The sequence below is a fragment of the Eriocheir sinensis genome, chromosome 66 (genome assembly GCF_024679095.1).
Source record: "Eriocheir sinensis breed Jianghai 21 chromosome 66, ASM2467909v1, whole genome shotgun sequence".
In the NCBI taxonomy this organism is placed as follows: Eukaryota; Metazoa; Arthropoda; class Malacostraca; order Decapoda; family Varunidae; genus Eriocheir; species Eriocheir sinensis.
In genome coordinates this window covers 9,098,164-9,113,627 of record NC_066574.1, presented here as the reverse complement: position 1 = coordinate 9,113,627, position 15,464 = coordinate 9,098,164, and the positions used below count along the sequence as shown (strand labels likewise).

At 40.7% G+C, this 15,464-nt stretch overlaps 2 protein-coding genes across 6 annotated transcripts; one reads left to right on the top strand and one right to left on the bottom strand.

Annotated features, from left to right (window-relative positions):
• The first annotated feature begins 1,025 nt into the window (after positions 1 to 1,025).
• On the top strand, positions 1,026 to 6,908 carry LOC126987841 (signal peptidase complex subunit 1-like). Its single transcript, XM_050845247.1, has 4 exons — positions 1,026 to 1,206; positions 4,095 to 4,154; positions 5,395 to 5,481; positions 6,760 to 6,908. Exons 1-4 carry the CDS (start codon positions 1,174 to 1,176, stop codon positions 6,883 to 6,885), a joined length of 306 nt encoding a protein of 101 aa, XP_050701204.1. The 5' UTR covers positions 1,026 to 1,173; the 3' UTR covers positions 6,886 to 6,908.
• Positions 5,488 to 15,400, bottom strand: LOC126987840 (nicolin-1-like). Of its 5 annotated transcripts, XM_050845242.1 has the most exons (7): positions 14,037 to 15,400; positions 13,363 to 13,490; positions 12,033 to 12,281; positions 11,173 to 11,328; positions 9,867 to 9,953; positions 8,128 to 8,214; positions 5,488 to 5,915 (listed from the first exon to the last, which is right to left on the bottom strand). In XM_050845242.1, the coding sequence occupies exons 2-6, from the start codon at positions 13,483 to 13,485 to the stop codon at positions 8,161 to 8,163; spliced, it is 669 nt and encodes a 222-aa protein (XP_050701199.1). In that variant the 5' UTR covers positions 13,486 to 13,490; positions 14,037 to 15,400; the 3' UTR covers positions 5,488 to 5,915; positions 8,128 to 8,160. The 5 variants fall into 5 exon arrangements, with proteins under 5 accessions (XP_050701199.1, XP_050701201.1, XP_050701198.1 ...); XM_050845244.1 differs by lacking the exon at positions 14,037 to 15,400 and having other exon boundaries at positions 5,488 to 5,912; positions 13,363 to 13,694; XM_050845241.1 differs by lacking the exon at positions 14,037 to 15,400 and having other exon boundaries at positions 13,363 to 13,688.
• Between the last annotated feature and the right edge of the window lie 64 nt (positions 15,401 to 15,464).

The following is a 15,464-nucleotide window of genomic DNA, read 5'->3' as shown; positions in this document are numbered from 1 at the left end:
ATTCAAGTATATCAGCTCTACCTTGTAAAAGTGTTCAGTTGCGGGTATTAACTTAAAGTATACCTTTTACACTATAGGAATCAGGCCTGAAGGAACTCGAGTACCTACAAAATTTGCATGAGCTTCCTGGAACTGTACAAGGATGAGGCAAAGTGTGTAGGAGTTCCAGCTCGCCTAGAGGAAAGTATTGGGAGTGTGGAGGAGCAGGAGTGAATGTGAAGCTAAAATTTGAACGGTAAATCAGATGAGACACGGGGTTGGCTTATGGAGTGTGCTGTGAAGGACTTCCTGGATATAATGTGGCAGGCAATGGGTAGGGAATTATATTGTGTGCCGGAAATTATAACATTGATTGATTGATAGTTTATTGTTGCAAGTAAACATCAAAGGAGAAGGGAGGAGTATGCCATCCCAAGTCCCAACCCCCAGGCAGTAGAGTGTGATTATACAACTGACATTCAGAAGCTGCTGGTAGGCTGTAGCGAACAAGACCAAGTTTGCCGTTCATATTGGTTCTACAACTTAAAGCCATCATTTATCTATATTTATATGATCGTTTATCTATTTCATATTTCTAAGTAAAAATCCATGAGCCAAAAAAACTACGACCAAGTTTGCAGATTATATTACGTAGTTGGCTTTGTGCGGTAGTCTAAAGCTATCCCTTATTTATTTATTTATATGCTCATTTAGTTGATATTTCTAATAATAAAGTCACACGTCAAAGAGATGGACGCTCGTTTGATTGCTTACAGGACTAATTTGCAGATTACTAGTTGGTTCTATAATCTAAAACTACCGCTTATTCATCTATTTGTGTGCTCATTTATCTATTTAACATTTATAAATAAAGAGCCACACGCTAGAGAGACGGACGCTCGTTTGACTGCTTGCAAGACCAAAAGTTTGCATATGATTTTAGTTGGCTCTATCAACTGACACTATCGTTTATTTATCTATTTGATGTTTCTAACTAAAAAGCCACAAGCCAAAGAGCCCCTAAAATACTGAAGAAGATGGACGCTCGCCTGATTGTTTACATCGCGGCGAGGCTCCTTCAATGGCGGAGTGACACGACGCAGCCCCGGCCGCCGCACAGCTGTCCCGCCCTCACGCTCACCCCGGCGGCGCTGACCTCGGCTCCCGCTGCTCTGCCCGGACGCTAGTACCGCTATGGACACCTTCATGGGCTTTTCTGTCCACATGGTGAGTGTGTGGCCGGGGGGCCGCGTGCTGGCCGCTGACAGATGCTCGGCCTATATTTCGATTGGCCGCGGCCGTGTTCCTAAACGTGTCGGCGCCTCGGCTCGCCTCTTTGAAAAGCCTCCCGTGGATAAAGTTGCTGGGGATAGTACTGAAGCGAGGGGAGCCTCCTCTCGCGAAGTTAATGCTTACAATATGGATTCTATTTTGCCTGAATGCAGTGCAGTAATAATGACCTCTGTAAAGTAGAAGGGGGAGGGTCGAGGGTGGCCCGCCCATTAGTTTGGTTAAGTTAGGTTTGTTTAAATTTATTAGGCATGCAGTGTGGGACAGTGGAAATGTGCAGCACGGGACAGGACAATGCAGGCTGGTGGTAGTGGATTGGAGCGGGGCGGTGCCATGGGCAACGTCGATTCAAATCCCCACGCTACCACCTGGGATTTTTCAGTCACCGCCGAGTGGCCTAAGACTACCCACATGCTGTCCTGAAGATCACCCATCAACCCGGACTCTAGAAGAAACCGTCCACTGAATCAAGAATGAGTTCCGGGGGCCAGCATGAGCCAAGCATAACTGGCGCCACTATAAAAAATTGCCTGCGCCATGATGGGCTTGGGCCGACCACCAGCTAGGCCCCTGAAGAAAGCCTACAGGTGCTATAGGCTGAGATGTAAAAAAAAAAATTCCGCTGCTGCCCCATATGGTTCCATTCTGCATATTTCCACCGGCCCACACCGCATGCCTAATATATTTAAACTAGCCAAATGTAACATGTCTAATGGGGGGAGTTTGCCCCCCTCAACCCCCACCCCCTCTATTTTCTGGAAGTCATTCTTTACAGCACTGCATTCACGGACCAAAAAAGAATCCATGATGTAATTATTAACTTCACAAAAGGTGACTACTTCAATACCAGCCATAGTTTTACCCGACTTCTGTATCTTGAATGGGAATATCACCCAAGAAAACCTAATCAGTCTTCTCAGTGGTTTTGGGAAATAGTTTTAGTGGGAGTCTGATATGTTTAGAACTTGGGTCTGATTTTCTTCACTCCGCATCGTACGGTGGATTAGGTCACAGTCGTGTAGCTATTTGCCGAACAGCTTTGCAAATATATCTGTTGTCGATATTGGTTAAGATTGGTTTTTATTAACGTGCTGATGTATTGTCTCCTACTTGATCCCCTGCTCTTCTGATGTCATGTGTGTTTTCTATTAACCTTCAAACTTTCTGGAAATCAATAAGAGAGAGTGTATAAGGTTAACCCTTTCACTCCGGTGACGCTGACATCTGCGTCCGACGGCGTCACCGTTAGTCCTCTTCTAAACCTCTTAATCCTCTTCCATTTCCTCTTAATCCTCTTTCAAACCTCTTAAGAGGAATTTAGAGGAGGATTGAGAGCTTTAGAAGAGGATTGATCTTCTTCCATTTCCTCTTGACCCTTTCCATACTGTGACGCCGACGTCTGCATCATGGATGGCAAGGGTTAAGGTTGGTTTTATTAATGTGCTGACATATCGTCTCCTACCACAAAAATTGTCAAAATAATTTCCACAATTTTTGAGAGGAGAAATCAAAGTGGCACACAACAGAATCGAGGATCATGTAGGATACCTGAGCGGTCTGCTTCAGAGATACTGAGTATTCACTTCTGGGTAAAATATTTTTTACTAGGAAACAGCTATGAAAGGACCAGAACAAATTTAATGCAGAATCACAACATTGCTATTTCAAGGTGAATTCAAATCTTGATAAGAATCTTCATATTTATTACAGATTTGAAAAGTGAGTGTCTTCAGATAATATTTAGGGGGTCTTTGGTTGATTATTTAGCAGACCTGAGCTGTATATTTCAGAGATGCAGACAGTTTATTGGTATTATTTCAGTCTCGACAACTTAACTCAGGTGGTCGACATTTTTTTATATAAATTTCAACATGCTCTTTGATATACTTAGTGCCGTTTCTGTTGCAGATTACTAATTTCTGCGATGATATTTATTTTATTCACTAATGTGTAGGGGGGTTTGATGGGGGCGAAGCCCCTCATAGTAGGTGAGGGTGTTGAGGGGGGGGACAACCCCCCTCCTTTTAGTTTTTTTGTAATTTAATTGATTTTGATACTTAATTGTTACCTGGTCTGTTATGCATAGTGGGGGCAGTGACTGGTGAGAACTGGTAACTCTGAGTGAAGTTGGTAAAAGACTGAAAATTTACCTTGGTACATGTAAATATTTTAAAATTTACCCATTGGTAATTGTCAATAACATCCCATCTCACAATGGCATATGAAACTGTTTACTTTTTTTTTTTCAGTTGATCGGGTAACTATTCCCTACAAATTATTGGCTTCCTAAATTTCACTCCCCTCACCTTTCCTCCCAAAAGCTTGTGATTTCTGTGAAAAGTATATTAATAACAAAACTCACCAGATGTACAGGTTTCATCCTCCCTGTTTGCAGGAGCAAGAAAAAATAAGCACCTAAGCCCTAACTAAACTGTGAGGGAGGCATACTCAGCCAATAATGAAATGAACCAATGGAATGGCATTGTAAAGTGTATCACAAATATATATCAAAAGTAATTAAGCTTTACAAATCAAACAAAAACTAAAATCATCTCAAAAATCCCTCTTAGTTCAATCTAACTAAACCTAACATCACTTCCTAGTGTGTGTGTGTGTAGGAGGGGGGTGCTTTGTCCTCCTCAACCATATGCAATATGTGACTGGTAGGAGCAGTAAATCATTTGTGAGGTGCACATCAAGTGAAGTGATCAGGTTGTGACAATTTATGTCAAATAATATTTATATCTATTCATTACCTATCTCAACAGTAGGGCTTTGATACATTCATGTTTAAGTTAAAGTAATTTAGCAATTTCTCTTCACAGGACTTCGAGGGTCAGAAGCTGGCTGAAAGGCTGTTCCAAATCATTGTAGTGGCTTTTGGTGTAAGTATGATCATATTTTTTTGAATTTCATGTAATTTAGGTTTAAGCCAATGTATGTATTATTCAGTGGCATAGCTAGGCATCTGTCAATGGGAGGGGACACCTGGGAGGCACAGCTGAGTATGGGGAGGCATCAGGCTTGTGGGGCTCGGGGGCATTCTGATGCCACGTAGAATGTTACTGAGGCATATTTAAAGATAAGATCAATGGTGGGTATTAGAACATGGTCAGTGGAGGGGCTCTGGAGTCTCATGGGAGTGCATGTGTCCCTTCATAGCTATGCTACTGCTATTTATTTCTGTGATACAATATTCCCTCTGACAGCTCCTTGAGGGATAGCCACTAAAAAAAAAAAAGTTTTAGTTCATACACTACTTTCTACAGCATCAACCACCACCTGTCTTGCCTCTCCTATATATTCCTCAAATGTATCCATTCAGCTGACTCGTGGTGTCCTAGTCAACCTTTCATGTTACTTGCATACACTGTCTTTACAAGCTTCCCAGTCTTCATTCCTTGCACTTGCTTTTGATCTTCACTACAGAATATTTCTTCTGACTCCTACTACACCTCCTATTTGCATTCGCTGCTCACTCCATTTAATCTTGTTATCCTTTGCCCTGTCCAAGTAGTTCATCAGTACACAATCTTTGTCAGGGTTTATGGAGTGTCAGCTCATGGCAGGCACAAAACTTAAATGTATGATGATAGGTTATTCACCAAAAGAGATCAAATTAATATCTTTATTATGGTCTCAGAAATTCATTGATGTTGTGATACAGATATTATATTAATAAAGTCGATACAGCAAGTGCACTTATGAAATATAAGGGTAATTTTTATGATTTAAAGTAGGCATCTCATACTTCTCGGGAGTATGAAGCATTGTGTGTGGAGGTTCTTGTATTTTTAATTCATTGATTATCAAATGATTTTTCACTGAATTTTGCTTGATTGAACAAAATTGTGGTTTTATCACTTATTGTAATATCTAGTAATAATAATGATAAAAAAGAATATTTATAATACTGAGGAGATTATTTTTAATAAGAAAATAATAAGGGGTAATAGAAAAAGTAGAAAAATAAAAAAGCAAAGGACTATAACATATCACTGATTTATTATTATTTGCTGTTGCTGTTGTTGAGAGGGTTTAGGTGGCAAGGCATGACCTGGAAGTGTCTGGTCTTCAGAGATTAGCAAGTAATCATATTTCACACGTTTATTTTTGTTCTTCCAGGCAGTGGGATGGCTTTACGGGTACTATGTTCAGGACTTCTCCATGACAGTACTCACCTTGGGAGCTGGGTTCCTCCTGGCCTGTCTGGTAAGATGATTTAAAATATATACAGTGACCTCATGTCCAACACGAGAATTTGTTCAGAGATAGCATTGCATAGGACAAAATTAGTGTTGGACAAACAAAAGAAATAATTGGAAAAATGGATTTTGTCAGAGAATTTTTGAAAATACTACTTTTAAGAATACATTAAAAATCCTTACATGGCGTGGGAGCAGGCTTTGTGGCTGGGGGGGGCTATGTGACTGTGGGTTATGTAAGCATACTGTGGGGCTACATCCTGTGGGCTGTGGCGGTCTCTCTCTCTCTCTCTCTCTCTCTCTCTCTCTCTCTCTCTCTGCGTGTGATGCAGCTGGCGATTCTTTGAGATGTTCAGGATGTTCCAGGTGCCCACACACAGAAGCTTTACCCTAGGCCAGGTTCCATGGGCTGGCACTGCTTCTGCACCACCCAAGGCACTTCTGAAACAAATGGGACCTTCCCAATGTCAGAAATCCCAGAGGCTTTGCCCTGCACTAGTCATAGATTTTGTTGAATGCAGTAATTGAATACAATAAATTAATCAACAGAAAAAAAAAGTTGAAAAAATCTGCTTATATATTAATCCATGGATATACACATATATGTTGGCAAATAAGAAAATAATGATTTTGTTTTGATAATCACTAATGTTAAACATATATCTGTAGTGGACCCACCTGATGTGGAAAGCCTCCCAAACTCACTGAGTGGAGTACCTCATTGGCAGACTGGTTAAGGAGTGACTTTCCTATCCAGCCAGTCATGGGTTCAATCCCTGGGATTGGAAAAACCCTTCGTGGGTCAGGATTGATTTCTTGTGCGTTTCGTAACACATGAGGTATGGTAAAGTGGAATTCAGTGGTGGCAAGCAATGGAAGTCCTCTCCTGCATTCTGTTATGTCTCCCCTGTGTTGGGAAACAGGCAGTGGATGGCCCATTCTCTCTGATGAGTTCATAGAAAATGGAAGATGAGTAACTATACACACAAGAAATTCACCACTGTAACACCACTCGGTTTCACTTTACCATACCTCCTCCACACGACATCTGCATGTCATGAAACACACAAGAAATTAATCCAGACCCAGAAAAGGTTTTACTGGTGCTGGAGATCGAACCCACACCTGGTTAGAAGGGAAAGCCACTCCTTAACCAGTCAGCCAAAGAGGTACCCCACTCGCACAGTGAGTTTGGGAGGCTTTGCGCATCAGGCAGGTCCACTACATAGTATGTGCATGAAACAAGGCACCAAACAGTGTTTTGACAATTCTGTGGTTGTTACAGGTGACTTTGCCTCCGTGGCCAATTTACCGTCGATACCCCCTCAAGTGGGCCCCACCCCAGGACAGTTCCTCCACACCCTCCACCTCGACTCAAGAGAACACGTCCAGTAAGAAAAAGAAAAAGTAAACCATCCACATTTTTCTTGACACTGAATTTTGTTTGTTACCAGAATAATCCTTATCATTCCTATTCCACTTTTCCTCCCCAGATGTATTGTGCTCGATATTTCATTTTTGTTACTTAAAAAGGATTGTGAAAAAACATGTTTTCTTACCCACCCAGTTGTCATCAAATTATACTAATATCAAATGTCCAGTATCCATTTTCCTAGGAAAGAGCAATCACATGGTAATGGAGATATTGAAAGTATAACTATGTAAAAACAATATATGATACAGTAGAGTACCTTAAACAGAGGTGTTGCAAACAGGTAAAGTAAAAAACTAACTAGAAGTGAGATAAAACTTTTGGAAAATACCACAGAAGAGAAACCTCTATGAGGGTTGGAGAACCACAATGAGGTGGCTAGGTTAATACTGAAAGGGTGAGCAAACTGACTTAAGTTCCTATGACATCTTAATGATTTGTTTAAAATAATATCTTAATGATTTGTTTAAAATAATTACTGGTGCCAATAATCTGAAAAATATAAAGATTTCAAGGTGGGTGATGCAATTGAGGGAAGGAGAAATGTGTGAAGTAATCCAAATTGTTAGTTTTTGTCAAGACTACTTTGTACTGACAAAAAAATATTTGGAAGAGCATCTTACAAGGGAACAACAAATTACATAGAAAGGCATTGCAAGTGATAGCAGAGTTGAATCAGGACAGTAGGATTTAAAAAAATGGAAAGTAATGAGAACTGGACAGGAAGCAATATTTGTTGCATTGAAGAACTCTCTGAATTCAGTACTAAAAGATAAGTTTGGAAGAGTGAATATAATATACCAATCTACAAGGGATGACATCAAAGTATGGGCGAGTGTTGCAGCTACCACAGCATGAAAGGTTTGCACAGATCATATATAAAATATAGTAGAGAAACAGCTATATAGGTTAACTTAGAAAGTTTTTTTTTCAAGCTTCTTTAAACTATCCATATGATCTGTATTTATACCTTTTTATATCTTGATAGTTTTATGTAACAGACACTTAAGTGGTGGCATTAACCCGGTAGCAGCAGGGATCATGTTTTTAATGGTCCCTCTAAGCGAGAAAAATGAAAAAAAATCATCACTTGCACAAACCATTTCATAATATATATCAAAGCATTTGTGATCAGCTTATGTATCATCTATTTTTGGGGGTTTAAATCATGGCACAAATTTGGCCCGTCGCTGCTACCGGGTTAAAACTCGTATGTCATACCATCAATACAGCATTGGGTAAGAGCTTCATCCCTCAGCTGGTGTACTGTAACGTAGTGATGTCGTAGCTGCCGCCTGAGAGTCCACCCTGTTGAAATGATTAAAGATTAGTATGCAAGGTTATGGTTTACATGAAGACTTAAATGTCCTACATCACTTGCGCTGCTTTATGAAATTAAAAACTGAATAAACTGAAAAATACTGAAAAAATCTCAGTAAAGTCTAGAACAGCATGTCAAAGTATTTGTTGAATGAAGCCTGTCTTAATAATCTACATACTTAAAGAAATCGTATCACTGTCTGGATAGAGATAGTTTATGACAAGGTAAAGAGGGAAACGCTTGTGCAGGACATGGATTAGAAACTATTGGGTTGAGCAAAATGATGGTGCCACTATACAACACTTGACTGCACCATAATGGGCTGGGGCCGACCACTAGCCTTCTCCAAAAAAGCCTATCAGCGTCATAAGAGGAACGTAAAAAATAAATAGAAAAATAAAAGTAAAATATATATTGAGACATTTGTATGACAAAATCATCACAAGTCTAGAAAACCAAAAATAAACTGGGTGAGGCACAAGAGGAGTTGGGAAAGAATACATTTGCTATCTGCAGGTGATGTAATAGTTATGATTAAGTTGTGCTTGATGATGGGGTGGCTGACTGAGGAGTGCATCAAGCATGAGGGCTTCAAGTAAAATGTACTGAGAGAATTGTGGAAGAGTGTGACTCTTTCTTGTATGAATGACTTGAATGCATGAAATAACAATGACAGAAAAATTGAAAGTATGAAAAATTAGAGTAAAAATGACACTTAACCCGGTAGCAGCGACGGGCCAAATTTGTGCCATGACTTAAACCCCCAAAAATAGATGATACATAATCTGATCACAAATGCTTTGATATATATATATATGAAATGATTTGTGTGAGGGGTGATTTTTCCTAATTTTTCTCGCTTGGAGGGACCATTAAGAAACATGGTCCCCTCTGCTACTGGATTAATGCCAAGGTGCGTCACGATAAAAGCTTTGAGAGGTGATGAATGAAGCAAGTTAAGGGAAGGGTAGGTACAAGTGACCCCAAAATTTAAAGGAAGACTGGATTGAACGGAAGATACAAGATTAGCATGTTGATTAGGTGTGTGTACAAACCTATTACAGAGGGTTAATGTGTAAGAGTGGACATGATGAACAGAGGTACTTTTTTTATAGATGGGGTTTGAAGTAGGACATGGAAATGTGTGGGGCTGAATAAATGGAGGAACGAAATGAAATTAAAAAATGCTGAAATGGTACATGTGAGATCACTGTTTCCCAAGCTATATAATGAAGGAGTGGTGAAAAAAAGTGCCAAGGATGACCGAGAAAGAAATCTGGGAAACAGACTGGTTCAATAAATGGTGAGAAACAACTAAGAAAAAAAAATCCATGGGGCAAATGGAGGAGGAGAAACAACAGAACAAGGGAGAACGATAGATTAACAAGAAATGATTACATACAGATATGCAAAGAGAAAGAAAAAAGACTAAATGGGCTCATCTGTAGAATCAAGACCAAGATATTCTCTTTCCCAATGCCTCCCACCTGTTAACAGTTTGCTTTAAGTCTAAATCTATGCCATTAGTAACCTTCCTCATCTCATTCTTAGAACCCTTCAATACATACCCTACATTTCTTATCACCATTCTGTCATTCTCACCTAGTGGTTGGTTTGCATGGATTTCCTTGCTACTAACCTCCAGGGAGTCATCAGGGACGAGCATGGCGAGTTTTGTCTGCTGAGCCAAACGTTCCATCACAGACACTTGCTGGGATCTTGACCTCTGCAAGGAGAGCATTTTTTTAACTGATGGAGAAAAGCCAAGAATTGTTGCTTTTACTTTGCAGGTTAATCTCGCATAGATTTTTTCCACACACACCTGACATTATTAGTGAAAAGACCCTAAATGTAATATACAGATCCTGAGCGGCTATTTTATCACAAATGTGATTTGTACACGGCACATCACGGTACAGATTCTAACCTCCTTGCATTTTGGGAAGACCTGCTCAGTGCTCATTCTTTGTGAGTACATTAGTACCAAACTTCAATGGGGAAAAATAGAAGTAGGAAAATATCCCCAAAGCATCGAATTCACTATGGAGGTAGACTATTTTTTCTGATGAGATCTATCAGACAAAAAACGAAAATCCACAGCGACGAACAGCGAGTGGCAGGGGCGTTGGAAAGTGTTACCATTCTCCAAAATCGACCACTTGTGCTCTGGCTGGAGGCCATGCTGTGCCGTCCTCCACACTTATGCAGCACTTTGAGTCTAGGCGCCTGTGCTGGCGTCTACCTTCCCTCCTCGGAAGGAACATGGGCCCAAGTTTGACATTTTTAAGGTTGCGGATGACTTCAGAATAAGAAAACCCAATATTTTGGGTAAATATGAAGCTTAATATTCTAAAATAATGATATCTCTGACCCAGAGGGGTTTTCTGTCGCTGGTCTGCGGCATGACCACAGAGAAAGGACTTCGAACCGCGCTCGAAGCCATTGAACACCCAAACGACCGGTTGATTTCAACGACTGATACCAGTCATCAGCCTTTCATTGTGAGAGACTGAATCGTTGTGCGTGGATGGAGTGAATGATTGCCATGAGTATCTTGTGAGTATTTGTGAAATTGTAAGTCTATCGATATTTTTTATTTTAATAAATAGGACAACAAATACACATGAAGAACGGGTCACGGATGAACGGCAATACCAAAAATGACTAACGTGTTTATAGAACACGAAAATATCGTAACAAGTCCGCTAGTTGAACACTTTGCTCTGCATCATCTTCAATCACCGATAACCGAGTCAGCATACTGAGGAATCTCGAGCGAGAGCCGGAAAACTGCGGTTACGTGGTGTTTAACCACACACACACACACACACACACACGCACGAGAGAGAGAGAGAGAGAGAGAGAGAGAGAGAGAGAGAGAGAGAGAAATCATACCTACCACTACCATGTTTAATGAAAAAAGCCATCTCCGACAATCTGTTCACCTGTCCGTCCTGGGTGATGATGGGCACGCTGAAGGGCGGGAGGCGCGGCAGCTCCCTGTAAGCGGTGATCTCCTCGATGAAGAAGGTGCGCCACACGGGGGATGGCTGGCGCAGCACGAGGCGCATGCCGATCACGTCCTGCCAGTCAATGCGGCTCTGCCAGGGGAGGGGAAAGAGAGCGGAGAAAGGCTAGCATCATGTTTATTCATATGCCCCAATATCCATCTGTCTATCTATAATAAAAGAGGAGCCGGCATCTTTTTATTTATTAGAAATATGTAATGGTACAACAGTTACTTAGGAAAATGATACGTACCTTTATCCCTAAGATTTCAAATGAACAGTTTTGGAAATATGATTCAGAAATTAATTTCCTGTTCCAAGTTCCTACTTTGACAATTCGGCATAGGCTATACTTGCTCTAACCACCTTATTATTTCAGACCAAACTGAAATATTACGTCTTTCTAGACTGCCTTAATTAATCTGCGATTGTCAAGTTGCTAATCTTTTATCGGAGGAGACATGGATAAGACAAACAAGAACATTTGAAGAGGACCTAGCGACCAAAAACAATTTAAAGACCAAAAGCTTTTTGCTACAAAGTTGGTTTACAATTTGTGTTTAAGTTAAAAAATCATGTAGATAACCGGTCTTGAAATCTTACTGAACTAGATATACTAGTCTAGAAACTTCAGACACCATGCTCTGATAATATGGAACATGCAAAATATAATTATAATGACTTTTGGAACAGGATTTACAAAAGAGTATGACGTAATTTTACATAATGCAGCGATGTACAGAGCAGGGTTGTAAAATATATAGCTAACCTGGTTAGGTGTAGCTCTCTCCACTAACCTCCAGACAGGTGATGGACACAAAGTCATGGCTGGCAGTTTCCGTGTGTGGGTGAGGCATGATCACCTTGTTCCTCACTCCCACCTGCCAGGCCGCCGGGTCCTTCCACACCCAGGCTGCCTCGCTACCAGCCTCCCCCCCAAGAAGGCCTGCCCCCACCACGCCACCTGACGAGGAGTTGGAGGTTGCCCGCAGCACATGCACACCCACGGCCCAGGTGTAGTGGTTCCGGAAGGTAACCTCTCCAACCTGAAGAAATGTGAATACCAGTCTGAAGAAATGGAACCACCAATTTCAGTTTGCATTTTATACTAAAAGTTGTGTATTTTTTTAAATTCTTTGGTGCCCAAGTCGATTTTGATGTCAGCAACAGAGAATATTTCAGGTCCCCCATCTCTCAAGTTTCTGAGCTGTCCATGTTAGAACCACTAAACCAGCAGTTCACCGGGTAAAAAAATGATCCAGTGGTCTCAACCTAGTGGATGGGATTTTCCACTTTTCAAGACTATAGACTGTTAAAGACTATAATTCTTCTCACGTAGTCGCATCTAATGAAACACAAACACGTTAGGTTCAAGGGGGCACATAATAACCCCCCTAACAGTATCTTAAATATAACTGTCATATGAAGGTGCTCCAGATAGGCGATACTGGTGCTACCTACACATGTATTAATAGTAGCCTACATTCATGTTATGTACTGCCTGGGGGGTGGGATGGCATGTTCCTCCCTTCTCCTTTGTTGTATCCCTGCAACAATAAACTATCAATCAATATGGACAAGGCAGTATAATGTGCAGGTATGATTACGGCCATCAATTCACTTTCCATTTCTGTATACAAAACATATTCAAGATGGATGACGATTGGGCAGCCCCTCTAGTATTAACTTAAGATGGCAGACAACAACTCTTATTAACATTCAACAAAGGCGGCATAAGGACGGCCTTGTCTGCAACCACGACGTTGATTAGTTAACAGGATTCCTCTATCACGTATATATTACCTGGGCGTAGTGGGAGCTAGGTAACTATTTAGGTGAGGTTACATTACTGATCGGGTTAGGAAGAAGACATGACGCTAAGGTTTATCATATGCTTTATCGCCCCAGGGAAGATCAGTATTACCTCAAAATCAGGTCGGGTTTAGAACAAGACACTGAAGTTTATCATATGCTTTACCGCCCCAGGGAAGATTAATTTTACTTCAGGGTTTTGATAGGGTTGGACTTAAAACATCACGACATAGTGCTGAGGTTTACTGTTTGTTTTACCGCCCCAGGGAAGATCAATTTTCTCTCATGGTTCGAAAGACTATGGATATATCTTACCTGCGTGGGCTGGGGAAAGGTGAGGGTGATGATGTAGCAGCCGGTGCGTGAAGGCAGCGTGCCCTCGTCCGCGCACACAGGCGTGGGACCAGACTGAGTGAAGCTGACGGTTTCGCGAGACATTCCGACTGAAACAGCGAGAGAAAAAGCTTCGAAGAATAATTGACCAGCACACTTAACAGGTGATCATCTTAATAGTGCTTTTAACATGAATAAATACTAATAATACGATGAAGATGGTGCAATTTGAAGGCACCACATTTGTAGCTATAGCGTCTACGTATGCCCCAATTTACTGTTGCAACTCGAGGAATGCATTGAAATATAACTGTAATCTTAAGTTCGTAACAGTGATATACCTGATCGGTGCTTCAGTGGTACACTTATAACATGAAGAAATACCAAAATTACGACCAGAGAAAAATATATATTGCTGAATCTCACCTGTAAGACGAGAAATAGGCTACCTTGAAATCAGATTACAACCCTAACGCTGGTATACGTTGGAGTTAGTGACCGCTATAATGAAGAAATACCCAAATGTGTAAAAAAATAACGGTATATACTGAGGGCATGATTTTTTTTCTTCTTCTTAATATATAAACAATAGTGTTGATAGTTGTTTCAGCATACACAGTTCACTAGCTTTGATACTTGATAAAATACTTATATACCACAAGGTCAGTACACCACGGGACTGATCTTGACTTCTATCAGTCGTTGTAAGTGAAGCTCCGCAAGCCCTTCCTGAACACCATCATCACGCCAGGTGCTCGAAGGGCGGCGAGGAAGTGCTCAGCGTCCTTTCCCTGCCGCCCGTTTCTAGGCAACCAAGGTGTGTGTCACCTCACCAACGGCGTTACTAATTCCTCCTCGTTGTTATGTTATTATTACTGTTGCTTTATGATCATTATTATACTGCTTGGTTACTACCACTATTACCAGACCAATATCACTAATTACTACGACTATCGTATTACCTTGTTTCACAATATATCCTATTTTATTCCAAGTTAATTATGTGAAATATATAAAATATTGCAAATATCCATTTTGTCCTATAATGGACGTGGTGGAACATAGAGAGGAGCAGGGAGAAAGAAGGGGAATATAAGGTGACGAGGAGCCTCAGCCATCAGTGGTTAGGGTGAAGGGAAGTATAGTACACCTTGTATGGTGATGATCTCGAGCATAATTTTGTATGACTGTACTCCAAAGTTAATGAAAACTGGCTGCTAGAAATGCGTGATTCATTGTAGATGTGGATGTGGAGCTTATCCTTCTAGATTGATTTAGACAAATGGAGGCATATCGATTAGGTCCACGGTGCAGATTGGCGCCCTGCTGATAGTCTTGGCAGAATGGAATATGATTTGTAACTGTGAGGTAAAGAACGCGCCAGTATCCAAGTCTAAATTGATGATACAACAAACATTGGATAGCTCAGTATTATTCTATAGATGATAAAGATTAATGAACCTAATATGAAATTATATAACAGTCATCAGAAGGATCAGGATGATTCTACAGATCGTTAAGGTCAGCTCATGGTGTGACTATAACCACATGTTGTACTGAGATGTCCATTACCATGTTAGTCATTCATGAAGGGGCCAGTGATGGATAAAATAATTATTTCTATTAAAATTCAATTCTTGAAAAATTGTGCTACCATTTTCAGGTTAAATCAATCAATATACTGAGTTACAGGCTTGAGTACTAATCATGAGTGCATCCTAGACAATACTGGTGGAGCCCTGTGTGACAGCACCAGTGTCAGGTGTGGTGACAAGTAGATCCACCAGTTATTGATCTGAACAGAAAATTGGGCAGACACCAAGAAATATATGCTCAGATATTGTACAACAGTTGGTTCAATAAATATGGCCTCATTTGTGCTATATTTTTGCAAAACTCAAAATCCACAACTAAAGCAAGAACTATCTGTGTTCCTTGCAGCAAGGTAACCAATGTCTGTGCAATGTTGGGTGCATTATTATGCAAACTTTTCTGTACTGTGACTGTAGCACCTGAAATGCAATATGTATCAAACCTTTCTAACTCTTGCAATATGTCACGCATGATGAGCCATTTAGGGTAGG